This window comes from Ammodytes marinus (genome assembly GCF_949987685.1).
Source record: "Ammodytes marinus genome assembly, chromosome: 4".
Lineage (NCBI taxonomy): Eukaryota > Metazoa > Chordata > Actinopteri > Uranoscopiformes > Ammodytidae > Ammodytes > Ammodytes marinus.
Window position 1 is genome coordinate 22082156 of NC_137233.1, and position 24726 is coordinate 22106881.

At 39.5% G+C, this 24726-nt stretch overlaps 2 protein-coding genes across 2 annotated transcripts in view; both read left to right on the top strand.

The window, feature by feature from the left end:
• The window catches only part of cntn2 (contactin 2), a gene marked incomplete at its 5' end in the record, with an annotated part of 40941 nt that extends 24066 nt beyond the window's left edge, over positions 1 to 16875 (top strand). The window contains 10 exons of the mRNA XM_080026113.1: positions 6896 to 7016; positions 7503 to 7661; positions 7922 to 8071; positions 8330 to 8400; positions 9137 to 9371; positions 10419 to 10534; positions 12414 to 12600; positions 14058 to 14170; positions 14741 to 14909; positions 16736 to 16875. Of these exons, the coding sequence (XP_079882239.1) occupies positions 6896 to 7016; positions 7503 to 7661; positions 7922 to 8071; positions 8330 to 8400; positions 9137 to 9371; positions 10419 to 10534; positions 12414 to 12600; positions 14058 to 14170; positions 14741 to 14909; positions 16736 to 16839 (1425 nt within the window). The 3' untranslated portion in view covers positions 16840 to 16875. The remainder of the gene's footprint in view (positions 1 to 6895; positions 7017 to 7502; positions 7662 to 7921; positions 8072 to 8329; positions 8401 to 9136; positions 9372 to 10418; positions 10535 to 12413; positions 12601 to 14057; positions 14171 to 14740; positions 14910 to 16735) is intronic.
• A 4505-nt stretch (positions 16876 to 21380) lies between these two features.
• On the top strand, positions 21381 to 24484 carry LOC307249734 (chitinase-3-like protein 1; the record flags this gene model as incomplete). Its single annotated transcript, XM_080026587.1, has 11 exons — positions 21381 to 21405; positions 21497 to 21523; positions 21642 to 21846; positions 22054 to 22110; positions 22296 to 22461; positions 22575 to 22699; positions 22783 to 22906; positions 23333 to 23515; positions 23598 to 23714; positions 23826 to 23958; positions 24156 to 24484. The coding sequence occupies 11 exons, from the start codon at positions 21381 to 21383 to the stop codon at positions 24482 to 24484; spliced, it is 1491 nt and encodes a 496-aa protein (XP_079882713.1).
• Positions 24485 to 24726: the final 242 nt, after the last annotated feature.

A 24726-nucleotide genomic window follows, 5' to 3' on the forward strand; every position in this document is an offset into this window, starting at 1 on the left:
ACCAGACCTCCAACTTGGAAGTCGTCAAGGTGTTGTCCAGGAGTGTCCACTGGTTGTCTCATTTTCATACTTTGGATGCAGATCAGGTACTTATGAATACATATGCTAATCTTATAGTGTATGTACAATAAATGCCCAATAAACAATTAACAAACAACATATTGTACTTGCAGGTGTTCCTGTGGAGAGTGCCAGACGACGACAGTATTTGAAATTGTATGTTGCAGTTTGTAACATTGGTGTGCAGTAAATAATAAATGTATTATACCTCTCAAATCTCTTTATCTATATTCTGTGATGGCCTACATTGGCTGAAGGAGCATAAACTAAATTACTTTTACTATGAAAAACATTTTTGCTGTACCAGTGCATGTCCCTGTACAATAATACTTTCTCCAGGTCAGGAACGAGGTGCTTCAGGAGCCTCCAAAGTGCAGGACGCTTCTTCAAGGCCTTGAACCAAATGTTTCTCAACCCTTATGCCTTAGAAGCTGCTCTACGTATATATAGGGCACATTATGGAACCCTGCCTTTGAGAGGGAAAGCAGCTTACTAGATAACTCAATATCCATCATTCTTCAATAATACTGTATCTACTATTTGAAAATGCTTCATCATTTATTACACTTCAATTATATTATAATTAAAATAATTATTTTAAAATTCATAAATACACATGCACACAGCGTTGAATGAAAATATGTGAGGCTTTATTTAAAGAGTTTGAAGTCAGTAGGTCTTTGAGCAGGACACTTCCACAAAAACACTTTGTCTTTTCTCGTCCAGTTCTTGATAACTGCAACACAAAAGCACAGTGACAGAAAATAGGTAAAGGTTTGCTTATGGTTAACACACACAGGCCTGGCTAACTGTTGTCAAATGATCTACAGTGGGTTGCAAAAGTATTCATACCACTTGAACTTATTTTATAAGCCACACTTTTCAGTTTTTTTATTTAAAATTTTTATAAAAAGAAAATGTAAAACTATGTATCATTTTGATTCCACATCACAATTATAAGCAATGCTGTGTTGGTTTATTACATGAAATCCCAATAAAATAAATGTATGTGTGATTTATCCATGTGGAAAGGTCTAATGGGTATGAATACTTTTGTGATATTGTGAAGATGCACTTCGAGATGTCTTTGAGTAAAACCTTGTTTCTGCTTTTAAGAAGAAATGTAATATATTTACAATGATGACACTGAAGAAAACAGTCCTAATGAGAAGAATAAATTGCAGTGTGCTTGTTCCCTAATAAGCTTATTAAGTGAAACAATCAAATAGAATATATATTCAGCTATGCAGTTTAGGATATCTTTAACTACATTAGCATGAGTAGATTCTTCATCATACCTCTGTTCCTTTTCTTCTCCATGGTACAGCAGGTGTAGGTCACATCGTCTGTCCTCCAGTGTCCCGGCTAGAGATGAGAGGTTCAGGCTCAATGTCGCATTAGCCCTCAACACTAGCATTCACTCTGGCGTAGGCTGTCTGTAATGCTGTAATACAGAGATATTCTGATAGGGTATAATATAATTCTTAATTCAGTGGCCATATTTTGTGTGATTGTCATCAAGGTAGCTAGCATGACCTGCTAAAAATAAACATTCAGTAGTAGGCTACTATGATAACAACGTTAGCTACGTTAGCTTCAAACACTGGGCCTAGGGCTAAATGTTAGCAACACACACAAGTGAACTACACTGTAGTAGCATAACTAAAGCTAATAAGACAGTAAAATGTAATGTACAGCTAAGCTGGTAAGTGACTTACATGATCGGCAATCAGCACGGGGTCGGTGAAGTCTGAAGAAAAGAAAGGCAGCTCCAGCAGGCATCAGCTAGACATAGCCGCTCTGCAAAGCCAGCAGCCTTCTAGCCAAAGTTACTAAACTCTTCTTTGGAGAAATGGACGCTGGAAATGCTGGAATTGTTGTCACCAAAAACGTGGTCCACTGCAGCAAAACAACTCCACGGCAGTTTTAAAAATAATGCACTGACGTTGAGCTCATTCAGTCCTGCCATCTACCGTACCGTTCTGTGTCTCTGGGCATAAACGTACCCTTGTCTGTGGGACTGCGCTCATGTGATTGGCTGAAAACAAGAAAGACATCCGATTGGCTATAGCTAGTTCCTGGTTGAAAAAAACGCATTTGTGAAACCAGCAACGTCAGGGCAGTCTCATAAATCCACACACAAATACAGACCAATTCACACATGAATGCAAGGAAGTTCACAAATTAAAAGCATTTTGTAAATTCAAATGTAACAGTTTGTATATAAATGTAACAACATCCAAACACATTTTTGATGAAAATTCTAAATCTTTTTTAAATTAATATATTTATGGATTTATATTACATTTATTTAAAACAAGACACATTTGTGTGTGGATCGGAAATGTGTTTGTGAAACTTTTTATTATAGATGGATTTATTTTACATTTATATATGACGGTATCCATTTGTGTGTGCATTGAAATGTATTTGTGAGAAGAGAGTCATTTATATATAAATCACAAAATACAAGTGTGAACCCTTCTCTGTGCATTCATTAATATTGATACCCGTCTGATTCCATAAAAAACATCCAAAATGAGATGAACAATCCATTGTATGTTCCTACTCCTTTATCCATCAGTGTTTAGTGAATGTTAATGCCATTACATGCTGTTACTATCTAGTTGTGTTGGATATAAATGACTATAAACTCCTGTAATCTTCACATCAGTATGGAATCAGACGGGTATCAATATTAATGAATGCACAGAGAAGGGTTCACACTTGTATTTTGTGATTTATATATAAATGACTCTCTTCTCACAAATACATTTCAATGCACACACAAATGGATACCGTCATATATAAATGTAAAATAAATCCATCTATAATAAAAAGTTTCACAAACACATTTCCGATCCACACACAAATGTGTCTTGTTTTAAATAAATGTAATATAAATCCATAAATATATTAATTTAAAAAAGATTTAGAATTTTCATCAAAAATGTGTTTGGATGTTGTTACATTTATATACAAACTGTTACATTTGAATTTACAAAATGCTTTTAATTTGTGAACTTCCTTGCATTCATGTGTGAATTGGTCTGTATTTGTGTGTGGATTTATGAGACTGCCCTGACGTTGCTGGTTTCACAAATGCGTTTTTTTCAACCAGGAACTAGCTATAGCCAATCGGATGTCTTTCTTGTTTTCAGCCAATCACATGAGCGCAGTCCCACAGACAAGGGTACGTTTATGCCCAGAGACACAGAACGGTACGGTAGATGGCAGGACTGAATGAGCTCAACGTCAGTGCATTATTTTTAAAACTGCCGTGGAGTTGTTTTGCTGCAGTGGACCACGTTTTTGGTGACAACAATTCCAGCATTTCCAGCGTCCATTTCTCCAAAGAAGAGTTTAGTAACTTTGGCTAGAAGGCTGCTGGCTTTGCAGAGCGGCTATGTCTAGCTGATGCCTGCTGGAGCTGCCTTTCTTTTCTTCAGACTTCACCGACCCCGTGCTGATTGCCGATCATGTAAGTCACTTACCAGCTTAGCTGTACATTACATTTTACTGTCTTATTAGCTTTAGTTATGCTACTACAGTGTAGTTCACTTGTGTGTGTTGCTAACATTTAGCCCTAGGCCCAGTGTTTGAAGCTAACGTAGCTAACGTTGTTATCATAGTAGCCTACTACTGAATGTTTATTTTTAGCAGGTCATGCTAGCTACCTTGATGACAATCACACAAAATATGGCCACTGAATTAAGAATTATATTATACCCTATCAGAATATCTCTGTATTACAGCATTACAGACAGCCTACGCCAGAGTGAATGCTAGTGTTGAGGGCTAATGCGACATTGAGCCTGAACCTCTCATCTCTAGCCGGGACACTGGAGGACAGACGATGTGACCTACACCTGCTGTACCATGGAGAAGAAAAGGAACAGAGGTATGATGAAGAATCTACTCATGCTAATGTAGTTAAAGATATCCTAAACTGCATAGCTGAATATATATTCTATTTGATTGTTTCACTTAATAAGCTTATTAGGGAACAAGCACACTGCAATTTATTCTTCTCATTAGGACTGTTTTCTTCAGTGTCATCATTGTAAATATATTACATTTCTTCTTAAAAGCAGAAACAAGGTTTTACTCAAAGACATCTCGAAGTGCATCTTCACAATATCACAAAAGTATTCATACCCATTAGACCTTTCCACATGGATAAATCACACATACATTTATTTTATTGGGATTTCATGTAATAAACCAACACAGCATTGCTTATAATTGTGATGTGGAATCAAAATGATACATAGTTTTACATTTTCTTTTTATAAAAATTTTAAATAAAAAAACTGAAAAGTGTGGCTTATAAAATAAGTTCAAGTGGTATGAATACTTTTGCAACCCACTGTAGATCATTTGACAACAGTTAGCCAGGCCTGTGTGTGTTAACCATAAGCAAACCTTTACCTATTTTCTGTCACTGTGCTTTTGTGTTGCAGTTATCAAGAACTGGACGAGAAAAGACAAAGTGTTTTTGTGGAAGTGTCCTGCTCAAAGACCTACTGACTTCAAACTCTTTAAATAAAGCCTCACATATTTTCATTCAACGCTGTGTGCATGTGTATTTATGAATTTTAAAATAATTATTTTAATTATAATATAATTGAAGTGTAATAAATGATGAAGCATTTTCAAATAGTAGATACAGTATTATTGAAGAATGATGGATATTGAGTTATCTAGTAAGCTGCTTTCCCTCTCAAAGGCAGGGTTCCATAATGTGCCCTATATATACGTAGAGCAGCTTCTAAGGCATAAGGGTTGAGAAACATTTGGTTCAAGGCCTTGAAGAAGCGTCCTGCACTTTGGAGGCTCCTGAAGCACCTCGTTCCTGACCTGGAGAAAGTATTATTGTACAGGGACATGCACTGGTACAGCAAAAATGTTTTTCATAGTAAAAGTAATTTAGTTTATGCTCCTTCAGCCAATGTAGGCCATCACAGAATATAGATAAAGAGATTTGAGAGGTATAATACATTTATTATTTACTGCACACCAATGTTACAAACTGCAACATACAATTTCAAATACTGTCGTCGTCTGGCACTCTCCACAGGAACACCTGCAAGTACAATATGTTGTTTGTTAATTGTTTATTGGGCATTTATTGTACATACACTATAAGATTAGCATATGTATTCATAAGTACCTGATCTGCATCCAAAGTATGAAAATGAGACAACCAGTGGACACTCCTGGACAACACCTTGACGACTTCCAAGTTGGAGGTCTGGTACAGTGGGCTGAGCTTCAAGATGTCTTTGAGTAAAACCTTGTTTCTGCTTTTAAGAAGAAAGTGAATATATTTACAATGATGACACTGAAGAAAACATTCCTTATGAGAAGAATAAATGCAGTGTGCTAGTTCACCTAATAAGCTTATTAAGTGAAACAATCAAATAGAATATACAGAGAGTTCTATGCAGTTTAGGATATCTTTAACTACATTAGCATGAGTAGATTCTTCATCATACCTCTGTTCCTTTTCTTCTCCATGGTACTGCAGGTGTAGGTCACATCGTCTGTCCTCCAGTGTCCCGGCTAGAGATGAGAGGTTCAGGCTCAATGTCGCATTAGCCCTCAACACTAGCATTCACTCTGGCATAGGCTGTCTGTAATGATGTAATACAGAGATATTGTGTTAGGGTATAATATAATTCTTAATTCAGTGGCCATATTTTGTGTGATTGTCATCAAGGTAGCTAGCATGACCTGCTAAAAATAAACATTCGGTAGTAGGCTACTATGATAACACCGTTAGCTACGTTAGCTTCAAACACCGGGGCTGGGGCTAAATGTTAGCAACACACACAAGTGAACTACACTGTAGTAGCATAACTAAAGCTAATAAGACAGTAAAATGTAATGTACAGCTAAGCTGATAAGTGACTTACATGATCGGCAATCAGCACGGGGTCGGTGAAGTCTGAAGTAAAGAAAGGCAGCTCCAGCAGGCATCAGCTAGACATAGCCGCTCTGCAAAGCCAGCAGCCTTCTAGCCAAAGTGACTAAACTCTTCTTTGGAGAAATGGACGCTGGAAATGTTGGAATTGTTGTCACCAAAAACGTGGTCCACTGCAGCAAAACAACTCCACGGCAGTTTTAAAAATAATGCACTGACGTTGAGCTCATTCAGTCCTGCCATCTACCGTACCGTTCTGTGTCTCTGGGCATAAACGTACCCTTGTCTGTGGGACTGCGCTCATGTGATTGGCTGAAAACAAGGAAGACATCCGATTGGCTATAGCTAGTTCCTGGTTGAAAAAAACGCATTTGTGAAACCAGCAACGTCAGGGCAGTCTCATAAATCCACACACAAATACAGACCAATTCACACATGAATGCAAGGAAGTTCACAAATTAAAAGCATTTTGTAAATTCAAATGTAACAGTTTGTATATAAATGTAACAACATCCAAACACATTTTTGATGAAAATTCTAAATCTTTTTTAAATTAATATATTTATGGATTTATATTACATTTATTTAAAACAAGACACATTTGTGTGTGAATCGGAAATGTGTTTGTGAAACTTTCTATTATAGATGGATTTATTTTACATTTATATATGACGGTATCCATTTGTGTGTGCATTGAAATGTATTTGTGAGAAGAGAGTCATTTATATATAAATCACAAAATACAAGTGTGAACCCTTCTCTGTGCATTCATTAATATTGATACCCGTCTGATTCCATACGTCAGCTATTAATGCTCAAAACTATAATGTCCTATGTAACATGCTAGCAGCTCTTGTTATTCTGACTAATGCAGCATTGAAGTGAATTGCTCTATTCTTTCTCTTGCAGAAGGAGAACATTGGTGACCTGTTGATATTGAACGCTCAGCTGAGTCAGGCAGGGCTGTACAGCTGCACAGCTCAGACTGTGGTGGACAGCGCCTCAGCTTCAGCTAAACTAGTGGTCCGAGGTAAGAGCCATTCTCATAGAGCTTTCAAAGGGACGCTGAATTCACTTTAAGAGAAACCTGTTAAACAAAGAAATACACATCAAATTTAGACAAGCGATCCCGCAATATACAGGGAGAAATATTAGAATGAATCTGTGTACATCTTCCGTTCAATCAATATCGGTTTTGAGATCAAAACACGAAAAACGGAAAGTGACCTGTTTTTTTAATAATTGTTTTTTTTAAATAAAATTCATGACCAGGATATCAAGTTTGATAATAATGGCCTAAATGTTGATTTGTTAAATTTTTACACTTTAAAATGTAGTTGTGCATATGAGATTCCGGTGTGGTTCCAAAGTGACTGTATAAAGTAGTGTAGTAACATCCAACTGTTTCTATTGCTGTTTGTATAATGAGCAGCTAACAGGTAATACAGGTAATACACTAAGATAAGAATGATTGGATTCACTCATTCAAACGGTAACATTTCTGTGTTGTGTCAAGGCCCCCCGGGACCTCCAGGAGGTTTACTGGTGAAGAATGTGACTGAGACATCCATTGAGCTCAGATGGAGTCGCGGCTATGACAACCACAGTCCCATTGGTCGATATGTCATCAAGGGCCGATCAACGCTCTCATCCGATTGGAAGAAGATGAGAACTGGTATTTGTGTGTGTGTGTGTGTGTGTGTGTGTGTGTGTGTGTGTGTGTGTGTGTGTGTGTGTGTGTGTGTGTGTGTGTGTGTGGGGCGGGGTAGAACTGAAATAATCTAGTGATCAATAGAAATTCATTTAATTTTCAATCCTGTACGTCATATTTACAGTATTTAAAAAATGGTTTCATTATTTGGGGATATTTTATGGAGCACTTTGATATTGATAGATTGAGATTGTGAATATGGATGTCTCCTCTTTGTACATTAGACCCTGTTAACATTGAGGGGAATGCAGAGTCAGCTCATGTGATGGGACTCATGCCCTGGATGGATTATGAGTTCCAGGTGATAGCCAGCAACATCCTGGGCAGTGGAGAGCCCAGCATGCCCTCACACACCATCCGCACACAGCAAGCAGGTGGGCAGGCACTCTCTGGATACATCAACACACTGTTTCTAAGTCACCAGAATCAAGTGGAATATGAAACAAATAAGTAGATCTATGATGTGGAAGTACATTTCTTCTGGTCCTTGCAATATCACTGTCAGACTCACGAAAAACAGTAAAAAAAAAAAAAAAAACTCTCCCCTGATAAACTAATGTTGATTCTGTCCTGTAGATGTAATGTGGATCATATCCTGTACGTCATCTCGTGTTTGGCTTTGTGTCCCTCAGCTCCCACAGTGGCTCCCAGTGGACTTGGAGGAGGAGGAGGAGACCGCAACGAACTCATTGTTACCTGGACGGTGAGTGGAGCACTCAATGGGCCACATCCACTAAGAATGGATTACATGCGCTAGTAGCTCCATGATTTGTGGCAAAACACCAGCCGAAATCTGCCCCCGTTTTAAGCACCGTATCCACTAGCGGTGTACATGTGTAACCGGTTGTGTTGTTTACATTGTGTAAACAATGTGTTCTGTAGATAGACACGCATTAATTCATTTCACATCACAAGTACACAAACTATTTAGAGATGATTAAAGCTAGTCTGCAGTCCGCCTGCCCCGGTCAGTGTGTGTATCAGCCAGCACTGCAGACATGCCACTCACACATACACACACACACACACACACACACACACACACACACACACACACACACACACACACACACACACACACACACATACACATACACATACACATACACATACACACACACACACACACACTCACACACAGGGGTGTTGGGCGTGGCTACGACAGCATTTCCAGACACTGATATAGACTGATATTGTGGATACGTGGAAGCAGAGACGTAATATGCCTCGTATGTCATATTCAATGTAAAAACTGAGGCTTATGCAGCACACAGTTTGCCTCCTGCAGCCTTCTGCCTCCCGCCTGCTCCTCATCCAAACCCCATGGGGCTACTTCCTAACCAACATCCCCACGTTGCACACTGACAATCATCAATTAGATGTAGAATGTTCATGTGTTTATAGCTAGTTTGCATCTTCATTTCTGCTGAACCTTCCAGGCCATGGCCAGAGAGTACCAGAACGGAGATGGCTTTGGATACATCCTTACCTTCAGTAGGAAAGACACTTCATCCTGGACAGTGGTGCGTGTTCCCCATGTGGAGTCAACCCGCTATGTTTACTACAACAGCAGCCTGACGCCGTTCAGCCCCTTTGAGGTGAAGATCAGAGCTTATAACCGCAGAGGAGACGGCCCCTTCAGCCAGATCGCTGTGGTCCACTCTGCAGAGGAAGGTCAGTCACTGGTATGCGGAAATGTATATACATGAATGTAGCTTTCTGGCTGTCAACATGCACCTAATGCTGCATTTCTACACCAACTTTTGCAACTTTTACACCAACATGCCCACGCTGCATTTCTACACAAACCTTTCTGAAAGAAAATACTGATTACAAAAATAAAAACTCTTTTTGGGTCATTTATTCGGGTGAGTAAACCCATGATTTTTCCATTTTTATTTTTATTTTTATACTTTATTTTTCACTGTGTGTTAGACCAAGTTGACATACTACATGTCCAAGTTCGAGTGCAATGCAACTAAGAGCAATCTGAGTTCTTCAAGTTCCTCTAAAATTTGTCAATTCCTATACTAATATAAACTTTATTTTCCAGGTGCTCCACCCTCTAGATAACCTCTTGCCCATGACAAGAAAGCCAAGGCTGCATAGTATTTGGTTTTCATATGACCTTCTAGCTCCAGATACAGCTTACTTGTTAGTTTAATTCTGCCAGTGATGTATTGTTATTGCTGTAGTAAAACAGGTGGAAACACTTCAAATATTTATCGTACAAGAGCAAACAGCAACAATAAAAGTTTTTTTTAAAATACATACAGTGTGTCCAATTGCAGTATTTGCACCACTAGAGGGCACCCAGTACATCAGCTTACGTGTGAATTCACTGGTAGTAACATGAACTTGAGAGTTTAACCCACTGCAACAAAAGTGCATTAACAACATTAGATCACAACACAATGTAAATGTTTCCAGAGGACGCTTAAAACTAATGCACACGTCCGGACATGCTTATTATTTGTGACTTTCTCTTACTGTGTTGTGTGGTAGTTGTTTGCAGCGCTTTTTAAAAAATTAGCTGCGTGATAGTGTTGTCAAATTGACGAAGATCTTTTCTTGATTTGCTTGTGTTCTCTTAAGTGGTACGTTAAGCTCTCTGGGCCATCGTAGAACATGGTTTTCGGTTTGGTAATATCAGGACACAGCGTACATCATGAAATATGTTTGCATATTCTGACCTCCTGCCCGCTCTTTGCTTGTTCACAGAGCCAACAGTGGGGCCGTCACACATCAACGCTACAGCACTGACTGCTTTTGACATCCAGGTTTCATGGGAGCCAGTGGAGCAGCTCAGCATCAACGGCATCCTCAGAGGATACGAGGTGAGGGGCTGCAGAAACACACATCTGTTTACTTGTCGTGATCAATGTTTTGATTGGTTTATAATTCCACACAGGGAGACACTGTTACACTGTTAAGGGAGCATTGTTACAGTCATAAAGGTGACATGAAGTAAAGTGAGAGGTTATCATTTATTTGGCTCCCTCATCCCATACTCCTTAGCTCCAACCCACTCCACGCCCACTGTCACTGTCACACCCTGACAGGGTTTAACAAAGCAGTGCACATTATACAACAAACACAAAGAGAAAAAGATTCCCAATAATGTATACAGCCTAGGTTTATACCAAAAGTGTTCAGACACAAAGAGTGATTGTGTATTTGACGTGAGATAGGCAACTTTTTTTATTTTTTTATTTTTTACACAACTTTAGTCAAAGCGGGAGGTGTGCGTTGTCTGGGCGGCGGCCTGAACTATACAGCGGAAATTAATCTTCATTCATTATTCATTCATTCCAACTGATTAAGGCTATAGGCCTTATCCCGAATAGAAATGCTGACATCAGACGCACGCCCACCTACAAACCAATCAATGTCCAGTATAGGGAGACACAGCCCACATAGATGATAAACACAGGACGTGGGTATGTTATGGAAAGTTCCTCTGTGCGCTGGAAAAACTGCTATGTGAATCAAAACTTAAGCGGATCAAATCCAAGTGGATACATTTTTTTAAATACTTGGTTTGAACCTTGGTTCAATCTGAAAATCTAAACATTTAGGGTGTATTCACACTGGGAAGGTCCGCTAGTTCACTTGCTTTGGTCCAGACCAAATAGAGTTTAGATTTTTTTCTTTTGGTGTGGTCCACTTTCATATTGCCCCTTTTGCAAGTGAACCAGCATTACGAAGCAAAACCACACGTGATCTGAGGTCATTCATTCATTGGACAGACATTCTGGGGTGGAGAGAAGCAGGAAGCACGAAGTGAAAACTGCGAAATATATAACTGATACGATATAGGGTTAAAAATAATAAATAAATAGGCCTACATCTAGCCTATAAATAAAATAAAAAAACATAAAATTATTGTTGTTTCATATGGTTATAATATGTAGGCCTGTGTCAATGATGTGGCTTGTAGCCTACGATGTGAAACATAATATGTACTGTATTTTTGCTGCTGGACGCACGGCTCGCGAGGAAATAGGCTCATGCTGACACACAGCTGATATAGCCGTGTGTCAGCTTTGTGTGAGTTCGGCGCAGCTCTGCTCCAAACTGACACGGGGATAGTATTGACGGTCCCGTAACATGGGAAGCAAAATAAAAACACGCACTTCATACAATGCGCAGCGTGAACCTGTTGGCACTGTGCGGGAGACGCTCCCCTCTCCTTCATCTGATCGCTGAACACATCAGCATGTTTACACGTCCTGTCTATCAAATGTAATATATTTGCTCGGGCTCCCGGTCAAACCACAACTAATCTTCCCAACAACGGCAACACTTTCCCATAATGTGAAGCTGACGGTGATTTATTAAAAAAGAAAAGGCACAGTGCTTCCTGCAATTGGGTCGGATCGAGTCCGGACAAATTCACACCACAAACGAACTGCAGCAGAGTGCGTATGGAACCGCATCGAGACTACCTCTTCAGCTTGGTCTCGGATCGTTTGTTTGGTCCGCCCCCGAGTGCGATTGCTGTATTCACACATGTCTGAAAGATGCGCACCAAAGGTGGAAGTGCACCTGAGTTTGTTTCAACCGAACTAAACACGGCATGTGTGAATACACCCTTAATTAGCTGACTTTAGTTCTGCAAGCTGGCAAAGTTCAAGCTAACTTTATAAACTTTGTTTATTTGAATCCCTAAGATGTTTAGGTTTGTAAATTTATTTTGCTATGACGTGTCCTCAGATCCGGTACTGGCGGCAGCATGAGCGTGAAGCGGCCGCAGACAGAGTGAGGACAGCAGGACTGGAGACCACAGCCAGAGTGTCTGGACTGAGACCCAGTACTCGCTACCATGTGGCTGTTCTGGCTTACAACAGCGCAGGCACAGGACCTCCCTCGCCCCGCACCACTGTCACCACCAGGAAACCACGTATGGCTGAAGCACTACATGCATTTTTTGGTTTACTTTCAGATGGAAATTAGACTTCAACAACAATGAAGGCATAATTCTGAATGCCGTCATAATCTTAATTGTAAATCGGAAATCCATCAAAATTCAACACAATCACAACCTTCAAAATGTAAGGGCGGAATGGATGATTCAACTTTTACTTAGGGTCATGTCCGGCAGGTGTGCCAGGAGGGGAACAAATATCCCACGCATGATGTTGTTGCAGCTATGAGTTGTCTCCAGTTGTCTCCAAATCACCAGTTACGTCAATAGAGCATCCATGGACTCTGTCTTGTCTTTATTTATGATGTATGAGGTCCAGCTGAGTCTCCACTAATATCGGCTTTGCAATGACATTACTGTGTTACACTGTGTTTTTGCCTAACAGTAATCGTGTCATTATTAAACTTCCATATCCAAACACAAGGTTGCACAAACAACACACCCAGACACACACAGGAGTTACAGTATCTCATCAGCCGTGTCTGGGAACATGTCTTCTGTCTTCAAGATCAGAAATACAGTATAACTTAGGGGGCGCCCTTAGCTCAGTTGGTAGGGCGTCCCCCCCCCATGGGCCTCGGCCAGCAGCGGACCCGGGTTTGATTCCAGCCCGCGGTCGTTCTCTGCATGTCACTCCCCTCTCTGCCCCATTTCATCTCTGTCTCTACACTATCAATATGTTTAATACATAATCAACTATGTTTTGTGTGTTCTTTTTATGGACCTTGAGTCTGACAATAAAGATGATGATGATGATGATGATGATGATGATGATGATGATGAATAAAGCATAAAAATGCCAAAAAAATATCTTATAAAAAAATAAATACAGTAACTTAGTAAAATGGCTCTCCCTGTCCCCCCCTCCTCCTGGCAAAAATAGCGTGTCCCTTTCAGCTGCAGCAGCCAGTGCTCAGGAAGAAGTAGAGTGAGTCCTGACCCCTTACCTAGGCCTGGGCTTCCATAATAGGTCCATGGGCCTGGGGCCGGGAACTTACTCCACTGGAGGATTAGACTGTCCTCACTCCTCTGCCTTGAACCACATCAACATGTTCACACAGACCTGTCAAAATATCAACTCATATACACTTCCATCACAATCCCCTAACACAGATGGCTGAAAGGACTACTACTATAAATATGTATTTATCATGAAGGGTTTCTAAAAAAACTAATGTTTTGTACATGAGATGAAAATGAGACCCCAGAGCTGGGGTTGGTCTGGTTAAGTTTCCCAAAACCAGCTGAGATAACTTTAATGTGATAACTCCATGTTTACAGTCTGCGTAGTTCCCGTAAAAGATAATTTTTTAGAAATACATTATTATTCTTTTTACATCTTTGTTTTTGTATTTTTTACTCCCACACCCACAATCAGATTTTCTCCCCTTTGTCTTAACATATTTTGCAACATGTTTGTTTTTCCATTCTAGCCCCTAATCGTCGTCCGGGTAACGTGTCATGGAAAACCGCTGGCTCATGGGTAACGTTGAGGTGGGACCTAGTGAAGGCTATGCACAATGAGTCAGCTGTGCTGGGCTACAAAGTGAGTGTTGTCTGACTTAAAAGTGCTATATACAGTATATGTTTGTCTGCATGTGCTGTAACGGACTAAAGACGTCATTCTCTCAATGGTGTTGACTTAAGTCGATGACAAAAAGAAGACGTGAGACTTCACTCCTTTGAAACATGACTTGTGGCCTTGAAAATCAGAATAACTACTGTATGTAGCACACATGTAGCTGTCAAGTTTATATCAACAAGCTTAATATGAATTGCCCTCAGATAGTTTGGCAGGAGTTAGCATATGGCTGGCTGATGGTTTGCCTATGATATGTCAGATCGAGACACTTGTAATCTCCATTGCATATGAGATATGAGAAGCAATATAACAACACAGATCCTGATTAAAAGCTGTGTTTCTGCTTATGCATGATAAAAAACATTATTGTCAAAAGATAACTATTCTCACAATGGCCCTTTGATTTCAACACAAACAAGGACTTTTCAGTATGTAAATCATGAAAAGCCACATTACATTGTGTTAAATGTAAAAAAATGACCTTTATGTTTTTATGTGGAGTTTTGAACTTAAACTTGTACTTGCTTGTGTCAGGTTCTGTACAAACATGAGGGCCAAACAGTATTGAAGGTGCTGGACAAGACAAAGACATCAGTCAGCCTTCCACTGCCAGAAGACAATGGTTACGTGGTGTTGGAGATTCGGTCCTGGGGAGAGGGCGGGGACGGGCCAGCACACGAGATCATTGTGTCCCGGGACTCAGGTGAGCAGCGCACACAGACTCACACACTAACCTTTTCTTTCACTGTGGCTCTGTGCTTTGTGCAGAGACATGCACACGTTACCATGTAATAAAAAAGGCCTAATTAACATTTTAATGGTTGGTGATTTTTCTATATGTTTAGTGTTTTTTTTTGTGTTTTAAGTCTGTATAAATGTGAAATGAAAGTGAACAGATAGATGGAATTAGTTATAGTTTTTGCTAAACAGCTTACTGCTGTCTTGACCGCACATACTATTTTAGATCATGTCCAATCAGATTTTACTGTTGACTGTTTTTCCTCACATCTCTCAGATAGGAGCTTTTTTACCTTAATGAATTTTTTAATAAGAATTCTTATTATTGTGTCATGCATTAGCATGTCCAGCCCACAAGGGCTTACAAGACACCATTACAAGACTCACAGACAGATCAACAACCAAAAATAGATGCTGAACAATACGAATTCTAGCAATATAAACCATCCTGATGTTTCATTCAGGCTTTGGTAACAAAAGAAGCTAACTTATAAACATTAAAAGTGAACAAACATTCCATCCTCCTGATATCATCATTACTCCAAAATATTTCAAGGTTTTGACCAAACATTTAATTTACAAAAGGTACTCTTAGTTTGTCATAGAAGGGAAAGTATAAAATAAAATGAGATTCATTCTCCACTTCTCCTTAATCATATCTTGTATTTTTTAAATCTGCCGACTTCAAGTGCCAGGGGAAGGATTCCTTTTCTTAATTGAGCAATCAAGGATCTCTGATTTCTTGTTAAATTGGTTTTAACATATGAGTCTGTTTCATAATTATGCTTAATTTGGACATATGTCCGTAATTTCAGTTTTAACCATACAGTATATCATTAACCTTAATTTTTCATTGAACCCAACAAGTAACTTTTTTCTAATTGTGTTTACGCTGCATGATAAATTGTTTCTATGGATATGCTGTACATCGGCTTGTTCAAAGACAGCATGGGTTATTTATCAGCCCAAATATTATTTGCTTTAGATACAGTCACCATAGGTATTCGTATGATAACACCTAGAGATATTGTATATGGCCTCACTGTTATGCTGAGTATTAGCTCTTTCTCTCTAACAAGCCTGATAAAACAGGCAAACTGTCTGTTTTATACAGCTGTCTGACCTCCATCAAAGGACTGGATGTCTAAGAACTTTTACTGCTTAATTATATCAAAACAGAGGGTCTATTCATTACTTCAGAAGGTATTGCTCCCTGGGTTGAATACCTATAGTTCATCCAAGGTTGTGTTCATCATCACAGAGTGAGGACCATTAGAATATTGACTATACTGCTAATAATCATATCAGAAGTATCCAACACAAATATTGAAGTGTGAGTGATACATATGGTTTTATATGGTTAGATATTGTCTGTGCTCTGGTTTTACAGGAAAGGTCAAAAGATTTCAGCAGAGTTTTGCACAGATGATCTATTATTATTATTTATTAATATTTATAATAATAATATTTATTTATTTATTCATTGTTTTATTGTTTTATCAAAAATAAATAAGTAAATCCTCATACACACAGTGCATTGCAGTGGTATAAAGATTAATGAACAACGTAGCAGTACCTACTGAATTGTCAGTATGTGATGCACAAAAACAAATGGAACCTGAATATGTACCGATTTACATTATGAGATGTAAATGTATTGTTTAGTATCTGCACCCCTTATTAAGTTGAGTTGTTCCATACTGTCTCATACACTCTCTCTCTCTCTCTCTCTCTCTCTCTCTCTCTCTCTCTCTCTCTCTCTCTCTCTCTCTCTCTCTCTCTCTGTGACAGGCACTGGTATGATGGTTCAGAACAAGGCCTCCTCCACACACTCCGGTTACCCTCTCCACTTCCTCATTGCCTTGCTTCTAATCCCTCTTGTGTCAGGCCTGTAACCTCAGGCAGTCAGTGGACTTTTTACTTTAAAAGGCTTCAAACTAAAGCTCTACTGTTTCTCAGCCTTTGTTTAGGGCCGGAAAGGTGTGTGTGTGTGTGTGTGTGTGTGTGTGTGTGTGTGTGTGTGTGTGTGTGTGTGTGTGTGTGTGTGTGTGTGTGTGTGTGTGTGTTGGGGGTGTGGGTGGGGTACTTTGTGAACTGGTGTCATTTAAACCATGCCTTAGGGGACCATCATAGCTGTGTGTGACGCGTCTCATTTCCTGCGTCCTTCAAACTGTAGCGGGCGAGACTTCAGGTGTAAATTATTCATAGAATCATTGGAGTGACAAGGTTGTACATACAGTTCAGTCCTATGTGTGATGGTGGGTGTCACCTGTTCAAACTGAGAGCAACTTGACTGAAAGGTCTCACTGTTCTGATCGGTTGTCGGTGGTGTGAGAGATGTGAAGGTCTTCATCTAACAAGAACAGCTCCGTATGCATTTTTCTCTCTACATAAACCAAATGTAATTTTCAAAGTTGAAAACAGTTCAAACCGTGAAATCTGCTGACAATGTCCACGTCTTTTAAATGTAATATTTGCATGAACCAATACTAAAAACGTACGATTTATATCAAACTTTTTTGATTTTATCGGAACATCAAGACGGGGAAAGAGACTGACTTAAGACAGCTGGGATGACCACCTCACACCAAATAATTGAGACTACGGGGCGCTCGCTTCAACTCGTGCAAGACTCTGGTTCCAACATTGAACATTTGTCCATGACAGTCAAATGCTCTTCAAAGTGGTTTGGTGTGAGGTCGGCATAACTGAACTTGTTTACACCTCCTGGCTTTGTTGCTCTTAGTGTGAATACAGAATCAGTGTTCCTCATTGACGCACTGAAGAACTTTTTACTGTTGATTTTAGCTCCCACTAATGTATGTATGTATGCCTTTTTGTGTTGTTGTGTCAACTGTTATTATCAAAAGCAACATAGATATGTCATTGGTCCACATTAATGTTTACAATTTCTATTTTGAATAGGGGTATTCATTTCGTTGGTTACATTTGTTATGCCTGTATTGTTTGAATACTCCTGACAACAGTGTACAATGCTTCTGTTTAGTGTTTACTGGGTTTATTGCAGCTTCTTTTCTGCTGGTTGGTTGATAAGAAATGGCTGGGGCAGCAGGTATGAGCTATCAGAGAATACTTAACAGTTTCAGATATCAGACTGATTGTAAGCATGTCAGCATCTATCAGCTCTTATGTAACGTGTCCCCAATACAGTTTGCAGGCAGGGTGTGACCTCTGGTAGGTCAGCTGTCAACACTTTACTATTCAAAAGGTAAAAGTGGTAACGGATGCTTTGGCTTTGGAATGACTTCACAGGGTTGGTTTTTCTCTGCCAACAAAAAAAACTTCTCTTAATTACTGTATATACGTGCTGTAGTAGTTACGTGCTGTAGTTAAGTTACCATTACCTCCATACAGTATATCCAACATCTAAACAAAGTTCAACATGACGGTTCATACAAAACTACAGTAGTTGAACTGGAGGTCCACATTCTAGTGTTGAGGTATACCTCATAGTTTTTTTATCAGCTCATGTAGTTTGATGGGTTGTCTTGGAGGTAGATCAGTTATCATCTGACATGACTGTGAAACATTACAACTGAGCTAACTCTGTCCACTGAGGAAAACCATGACATGTCGTTGAAAGCCTTGCAGAAAGCAAGTAAGTAGACAGAATTATTGCTTTTTTTTGCTGAATGTAAACCAGAGGGCCAATACTCCCATCATATCGTATGATTCTTGATAGAAGCTTTTGGGGCGACTATGGCTCAGGTGGTAGAGCGGGTCGGCCAATGATCAAAGGGTTGGCGGTTCGATCCCCGCCCTGCCACCTGTGTCATGGTTGTTGTGTCCTTGGGCAAGACTATTCACCCACCTTGCCTCGTGTGAATGTCGATAGTTAGCCTGCTATCGGTGTATGAATGTGTGTGTGAATGGTAACGTGGGAATGGGAACAGGTCTCCCTTCTTTTATTCTTTTATTTGGAAGTTGTCTTGTTTGAGTTCAATTGTATTTAAAAATTTGAGTGGTCTGGACAACCAAACATTTTTTTTTCTTTTCATTTCAGTATTACATTGTATACTTTGCAATTGGTTGAATGATGGGGCATTTGATTGTACATTGATGTGCTTTAATTTATCAGGAAAATGGAACTTTCCTCCCGTACTTCATATTAAATACTAAAATGTAGCTCTTCCTTTAGGATTCCGTTACTCTGGCTATAGCAAAACAAATGTATTCGGAAAAAACTATCATTTTCTATGGACACTGTAAAGCAGAATATCCCAAATGTCAGAACATGTACACCCTGAATGTCACTTCTCAGTGAGATCTACCCCATGTGTCCTTAACGGTGTGGTTTTAATTACTGATAAAGGCTTTAGTGTGCCTTCAAGGAGTCACAGTCTTTCACTCATACATGTTTAGCATCACACACAGAGTTGGAAATGCTTTTATACCTGTTGAATGATGTCCTGTTTTTGTGCTTTACTCTGTTCTAAGTGTTTTCTTAATGCCTTTAGTATTCATTGAAGAGCCATAGAGTCATTTCACCATGTGTGTAGCCAGTTACTGGATGTTCTGGCTGCTGGACCAACCTACTGACTGATGAGGTAGTAAGGAGCGAGGCTGTGTTTCATTGGGCTTCACTGGATGCAGTATATTATTAAGTTGCCCTTGGGCCTTTTCAGGTTTGTTATTGAATGAACATTTGATGCAGGTAACACACTTGTAAATGTGATTTCAAATAAACATTTGGGATTGTATTTCATTGACGTGTTTTTTATTGAAATTATGCGATGCCCTGAGCTGATGACGTATAAAGGAAACTCTTCTGCTACATTTCATTTTTATACATTCACAGTTGTTGGTATCATTCAACCCCGCCCCCCAACCCCCCCTCCCCCCCCGCCCCATATCACAGTAGGTGCTGTTGACATTCTGCTGTGAGGGAGCGCGAGTGGAAACGTATACAATACAGTACTGCTCAAAGCCAGCAGACACACGCCTCCCACTTATTTTGCAATGTGTATGATTTTTCTGCCACATTTATTCTTGATTGAGCTGCTTTGTCTTCATGTTGACACAGTCATCTTGTTAGAATAAACTTTTTTCAAGCTTTAACTTGAGGTTCTCTGCGTACATTCAGTGTAACACAAAAATTACACTAACACACACTAAAGGCAAGATCTAACTCAGCATTGTTTTTAAATTGAATAACTATTTTTGTGTAGTACTGTATCCAATATAACATAAGCTTTTTGGCTTCACTCAATTTCTATAAAATTACACTTTAAAGGCCAAGGCACTGTTTGATTGAATTCAGGTGAGACTTCATTTTATCATTGTCTCATAAATTAATTTATTACAAAAAATGTGCATGCATATCATTTTCTCTCTTTGGGGTTCAGTGCCAGGTGCTAACAAATGTTTTTACAGGTTTGTGAAAGTAGCTGGTTCTGAGTGCAGAAGGCTCAATAAAGTTGGAGTCAACTATTCTGAAGAACTCTTCAAAATCAGTGAATAGTTCCTCACAATCTGTTCCCTGTCAATACCATGTGCACGCTGAGAAATAGACTGTAAACGGGAAGGTAAACAAAAGGTATGTAATCAAAGGGGCCCACTTTAGCTAGAAACATACCCGTTTACAGAGACTAGGCTGTGTATTAACACTATATATTTTTTCAGCGCACAATCAGAACATACTCTTGTAAAGAAAGTCAATATGCATATTTTCTTACAGGCTGCTGTTTCACTTTTGTCTATGAGCCAAATTACAATAAAAAAACAACAACTTTTAAATTGGTCCACAGGGTTTTCTTCTGAAGTGAACATTCCTTAACAGCTTGAGTCAAATTTACCACATGACGTTAATTGACTCGCGTATCTTGTACAGAAATATTCTGTTTTCTTTCATTGAAACTCATGGCCATTCGTCAGTTCAGGTCTTATCTTATCCCTTTCTGTACCTACAATAAACCAAACGTATAGTTATTGCTCCCCTCCCTTTCATGTGTGAGGGAGGAAGTTCATGGGCTGTATATAAGAACCTGAAAAAGTAATTGGTTCCTGCTGAGATCCCAAGGTAAGCTTGCACTGCATGGGAAATCAGTAGTATGTCACTTATTCTTTACCAAGAGCACAGTGTACACAAAGTATACAATGTAAACTGTCACTATTTAACTTTGTAATCTATTTTTATTGAAATGAAATTAGACATATGTATAGATTGTGCTTTCTGGAAGTTGGGGATAAAGTGTTGCAGTTGTGTTACGGTTAAAGCACCAACTTAAAAAATGTGTTATAGGTTGTATGCTTTGAATTCACAATAGTTTCAGTCAACTTCTACATTCAAACCATCGTTATTCATGAATATGTAATTATATAATATTAATTTTGTTTGTTTTGTTTGTTTTCCTTGAAAAATAGGTTTATTCGTTCCAGGAATAAATCAACTGCATATCTCAGCTTTGAAATCAAGATGACCAAGCTCACTATTCTCGCAGGTACTGCCTCAATAACACAATACATGATGGTCTTGGGTATTCTTGCTGCCGCAATGTTAAGTATTCATACCAAATCTTAACCTCTCTTTAGGTCTGTGCCTGCTGATGTGCCAGCTTGGTAAGTAAAATTGATTTAAAAAATTGTCATAAAACCCCACTTTGAACTGACTTTATTTGTTCATGTTTCTTAAAGTTATGGATATGCAATTGTGACCCCATGTTTTCTTTCCCTTCAGCAACTGCCTCCAAGATGGTGTGTTACTTCACCAACTGGTCGCAGTACAGACCAGGGACTGGTAAATACATGCCCCAAAATGTGGATCCCTTCCTGTGCACGCATCTGATTTATGCTTTCTCCATCATCAACAACAGAAATGAGTTGGTTACCTATGAATGGAATGACGAGACCCTGTACAAGACCTTCAATGGCCTGAAGACCAAGTAAGAACTTGTCTTATCAATGTATGAAATGGGTTAGGGTTGTATATAATATTGTCCTCAGCTACTGCAGCATGAGCTTGAATCGGTATGTATAAGGACAGAAATTTAAATAGATTGTCACTTTACACTGTATGATAAACAAGCCTTTATTAACTCAAAGATTCTGCATTGTCCAAATCCTATCTAAACACAATCTATATCTTAAAGGAACACCGGTCTGAAGACCTTGCTGGCTGTTGGTGGATGGAACTTTGGATCCACTCAGTGAGTATTTCATCTTTGTTCATCAAATACAGATAATGAAATTAAAGCTTATTTTATATTTAAAAAAAATTATGATATGGCGTAGTTTCAGACAAAAATAGAAGCATGAGATAGATGAATACATTTCAGGATGATGTTACTGATGTTACAACAGTCCTTTTCAATTATGAACACCTTTCCTGCAGGTTCTCCATCATGGTGTCCACTCCAGCAAACCGTCAGACGTTCATCCAGTCTTCTATTAGATTCCTGAGGACTCATGGGTTTGATGGTCTAGATCTGGACTGGGAGTATCCTGGATCTCGTGGAAGTCCCCCAGTGGACAAACAGAGGTTCAGTCTTCTCTCCAAGGTGGGTCCTGAATTCTTGGGCCACATGTAACTGTTGTAATGTATTGTGTACCATAATATACCATATACTGTATATACAATATAGAAAGTCTTGTCATTTTTCTTAATTTGCAGGAACTGGTTGCTGCCTACGCAGCTGAGGCCAAGGCCAATGGCAAGCCTCAGCTCATGCTGACTGCTGCAGTGTCTGCTGGAAAGGGAACCATCGATGCTGGATATGAGATTGCTGAGATTGCCAAGTACAGCAGATTTTTGTGGAAATGTTTTTGATGATATGTTGGCTTAGGAGCTTTTCTCATGGTATTCTCTATGCATTTAACAGACATCTGGACTTCATCAATGTGATGACCTACGACTTCCACGGAGCTTGGGAGCGATCCACTGGACACAACAGTCCACTGTTCCGCGGCTCACATGATAGTGGTGACCTCATCTACTTCAACACTGTAAGACACGTGCTGGTGCTATGAAGCCTTAAACATTGATGGGTGACATTAATATAGCACAAATGACACAATAATACATCAATCAAATCGATCCAATCTTTACATGTCAGTTTACTAATTAAGGGGCTATAACAGCTATAACCACTCTTCTGCATCTATAATTATTTGCTCTTTGAAGAAATTTAAAAGGTCTGAGAAAATAGCTCTAATGTCATTGTAATGTCATCAGAGTAACTTAAAGTGGAGTTCCTGGGGCTGTAGGATCCATCTTTTTTTGGAGCATTACATAAAAAGAAAACGTAGTTCAGACCTCAGATGCTTAACCTTACTAAGGTCTCCAAAGTTATTTTAGTACAATAACAAATCCCCAGACTACCCATTTGATGCCTGACAAGCACTTTCTTCATCTGTCCATTGCTACCTCAGGACTACGCCATGAAGTACTGGAGAGACAAGGGCACACCAGTGGGGAAGCTGATGTTGGGCTTTGCTACTTATGGTCGTACCTTCCGTCTGACATCTTCAAACACTGGTGTTGGAGCCCCCGCTAGTGGTGCTGCAGCAGCCGGACCATTCACACGTGAAGCTGGATTCTGGTCCTACTATGAGGTAAAGTTTGAACAAAATGGAATAAAAGTAGAAGGGACATACATGGCCTAAACCATAATGTTTCTTCTAATTTGGTTTTCAGGTCTGCACCTTCCTGAAGGGAACCACCGTTCAGTGGATTGATGACCAGAAAGTTCCGTATGCCGCCAAGAACAATGAGTGGGTAGGATTCGACAATAAGGAAAGCTATGAGATCAAGGTATGTGGGACATCAATACACAAAGATTTTCTTTTGAGAGTTGGTCTGCAGAGATAGAATTCATTAATCTTTATTTTGTGGTTGATTGGCTTTCTCTTTAAAAATCCACAGGTCCAGTACATGAGGGACATGAAGTATGGTGGTGCCTTTGTGTGGGCCTTGGATCTGGATGACTTTAAAGGAGAGTTCTGTGGAGAGGGAAACCATCCTCTGCTGGCACATCTGCGCAAACTCATCAACGCCGGTATGTTTTTTTTCTCATCTTTTTCATGATCCAATATATTCTCAGCTTGTTAAATTAAGACAATAATTATGAGGTTATCATGAGCAAAATCTAGTTCTTGGCTGTTTTTTTTATCAGAGTGGAACCCTTAGTAATAGCCACATCTCTCCAAAGCTGATCTTACTTTTTGGGATTTCTGTTTCTTCCCCCTCTCACAGAGACGCCTCCACTTCCAGCGACCACAACCAAGAAGCCTGCTGTTACTACTACGGCTGCACCAGCCACTACCAGCAGACCTGCTGTTACCACTGCTGCCCCAGCCTCCACAACAACCCCTAAACCCAACTACACCACCAAACCCCAGTCCACCAAGACCACCATCCCTATTCCAGGACGCGGCTTCTGCAAAGGCAAGCCCGATGGCACCTACGCCCACCCCGATGACAATCGCAGCTTCTACGTGTGTTCAGGCGGCCGAACCTATCTCAGGACGTGTGGAGTCGGCACTATCTTCCAAGACAGCTGCAAATGCTGTGTGTGGCCCTAAGTGTAAACTAATGAAGAATGTCACTCATCAATTCAACAGGCTGAATGCCTTTGGATTTCAAAATATCTGTTTGGGTCTTTGACTTTTTGACATGTTGACGTTTAGGAAACAGATGAAAAATTTGGATGTTTTGTGAGAATAAAAGTATTATGACAAATCAAAAATGTGTTTGACAATACAAACAGTGGTATAATTGTTGCTAGCAATGCTGATAGAATTTTAAGTTCCATCACCCTCTCCTT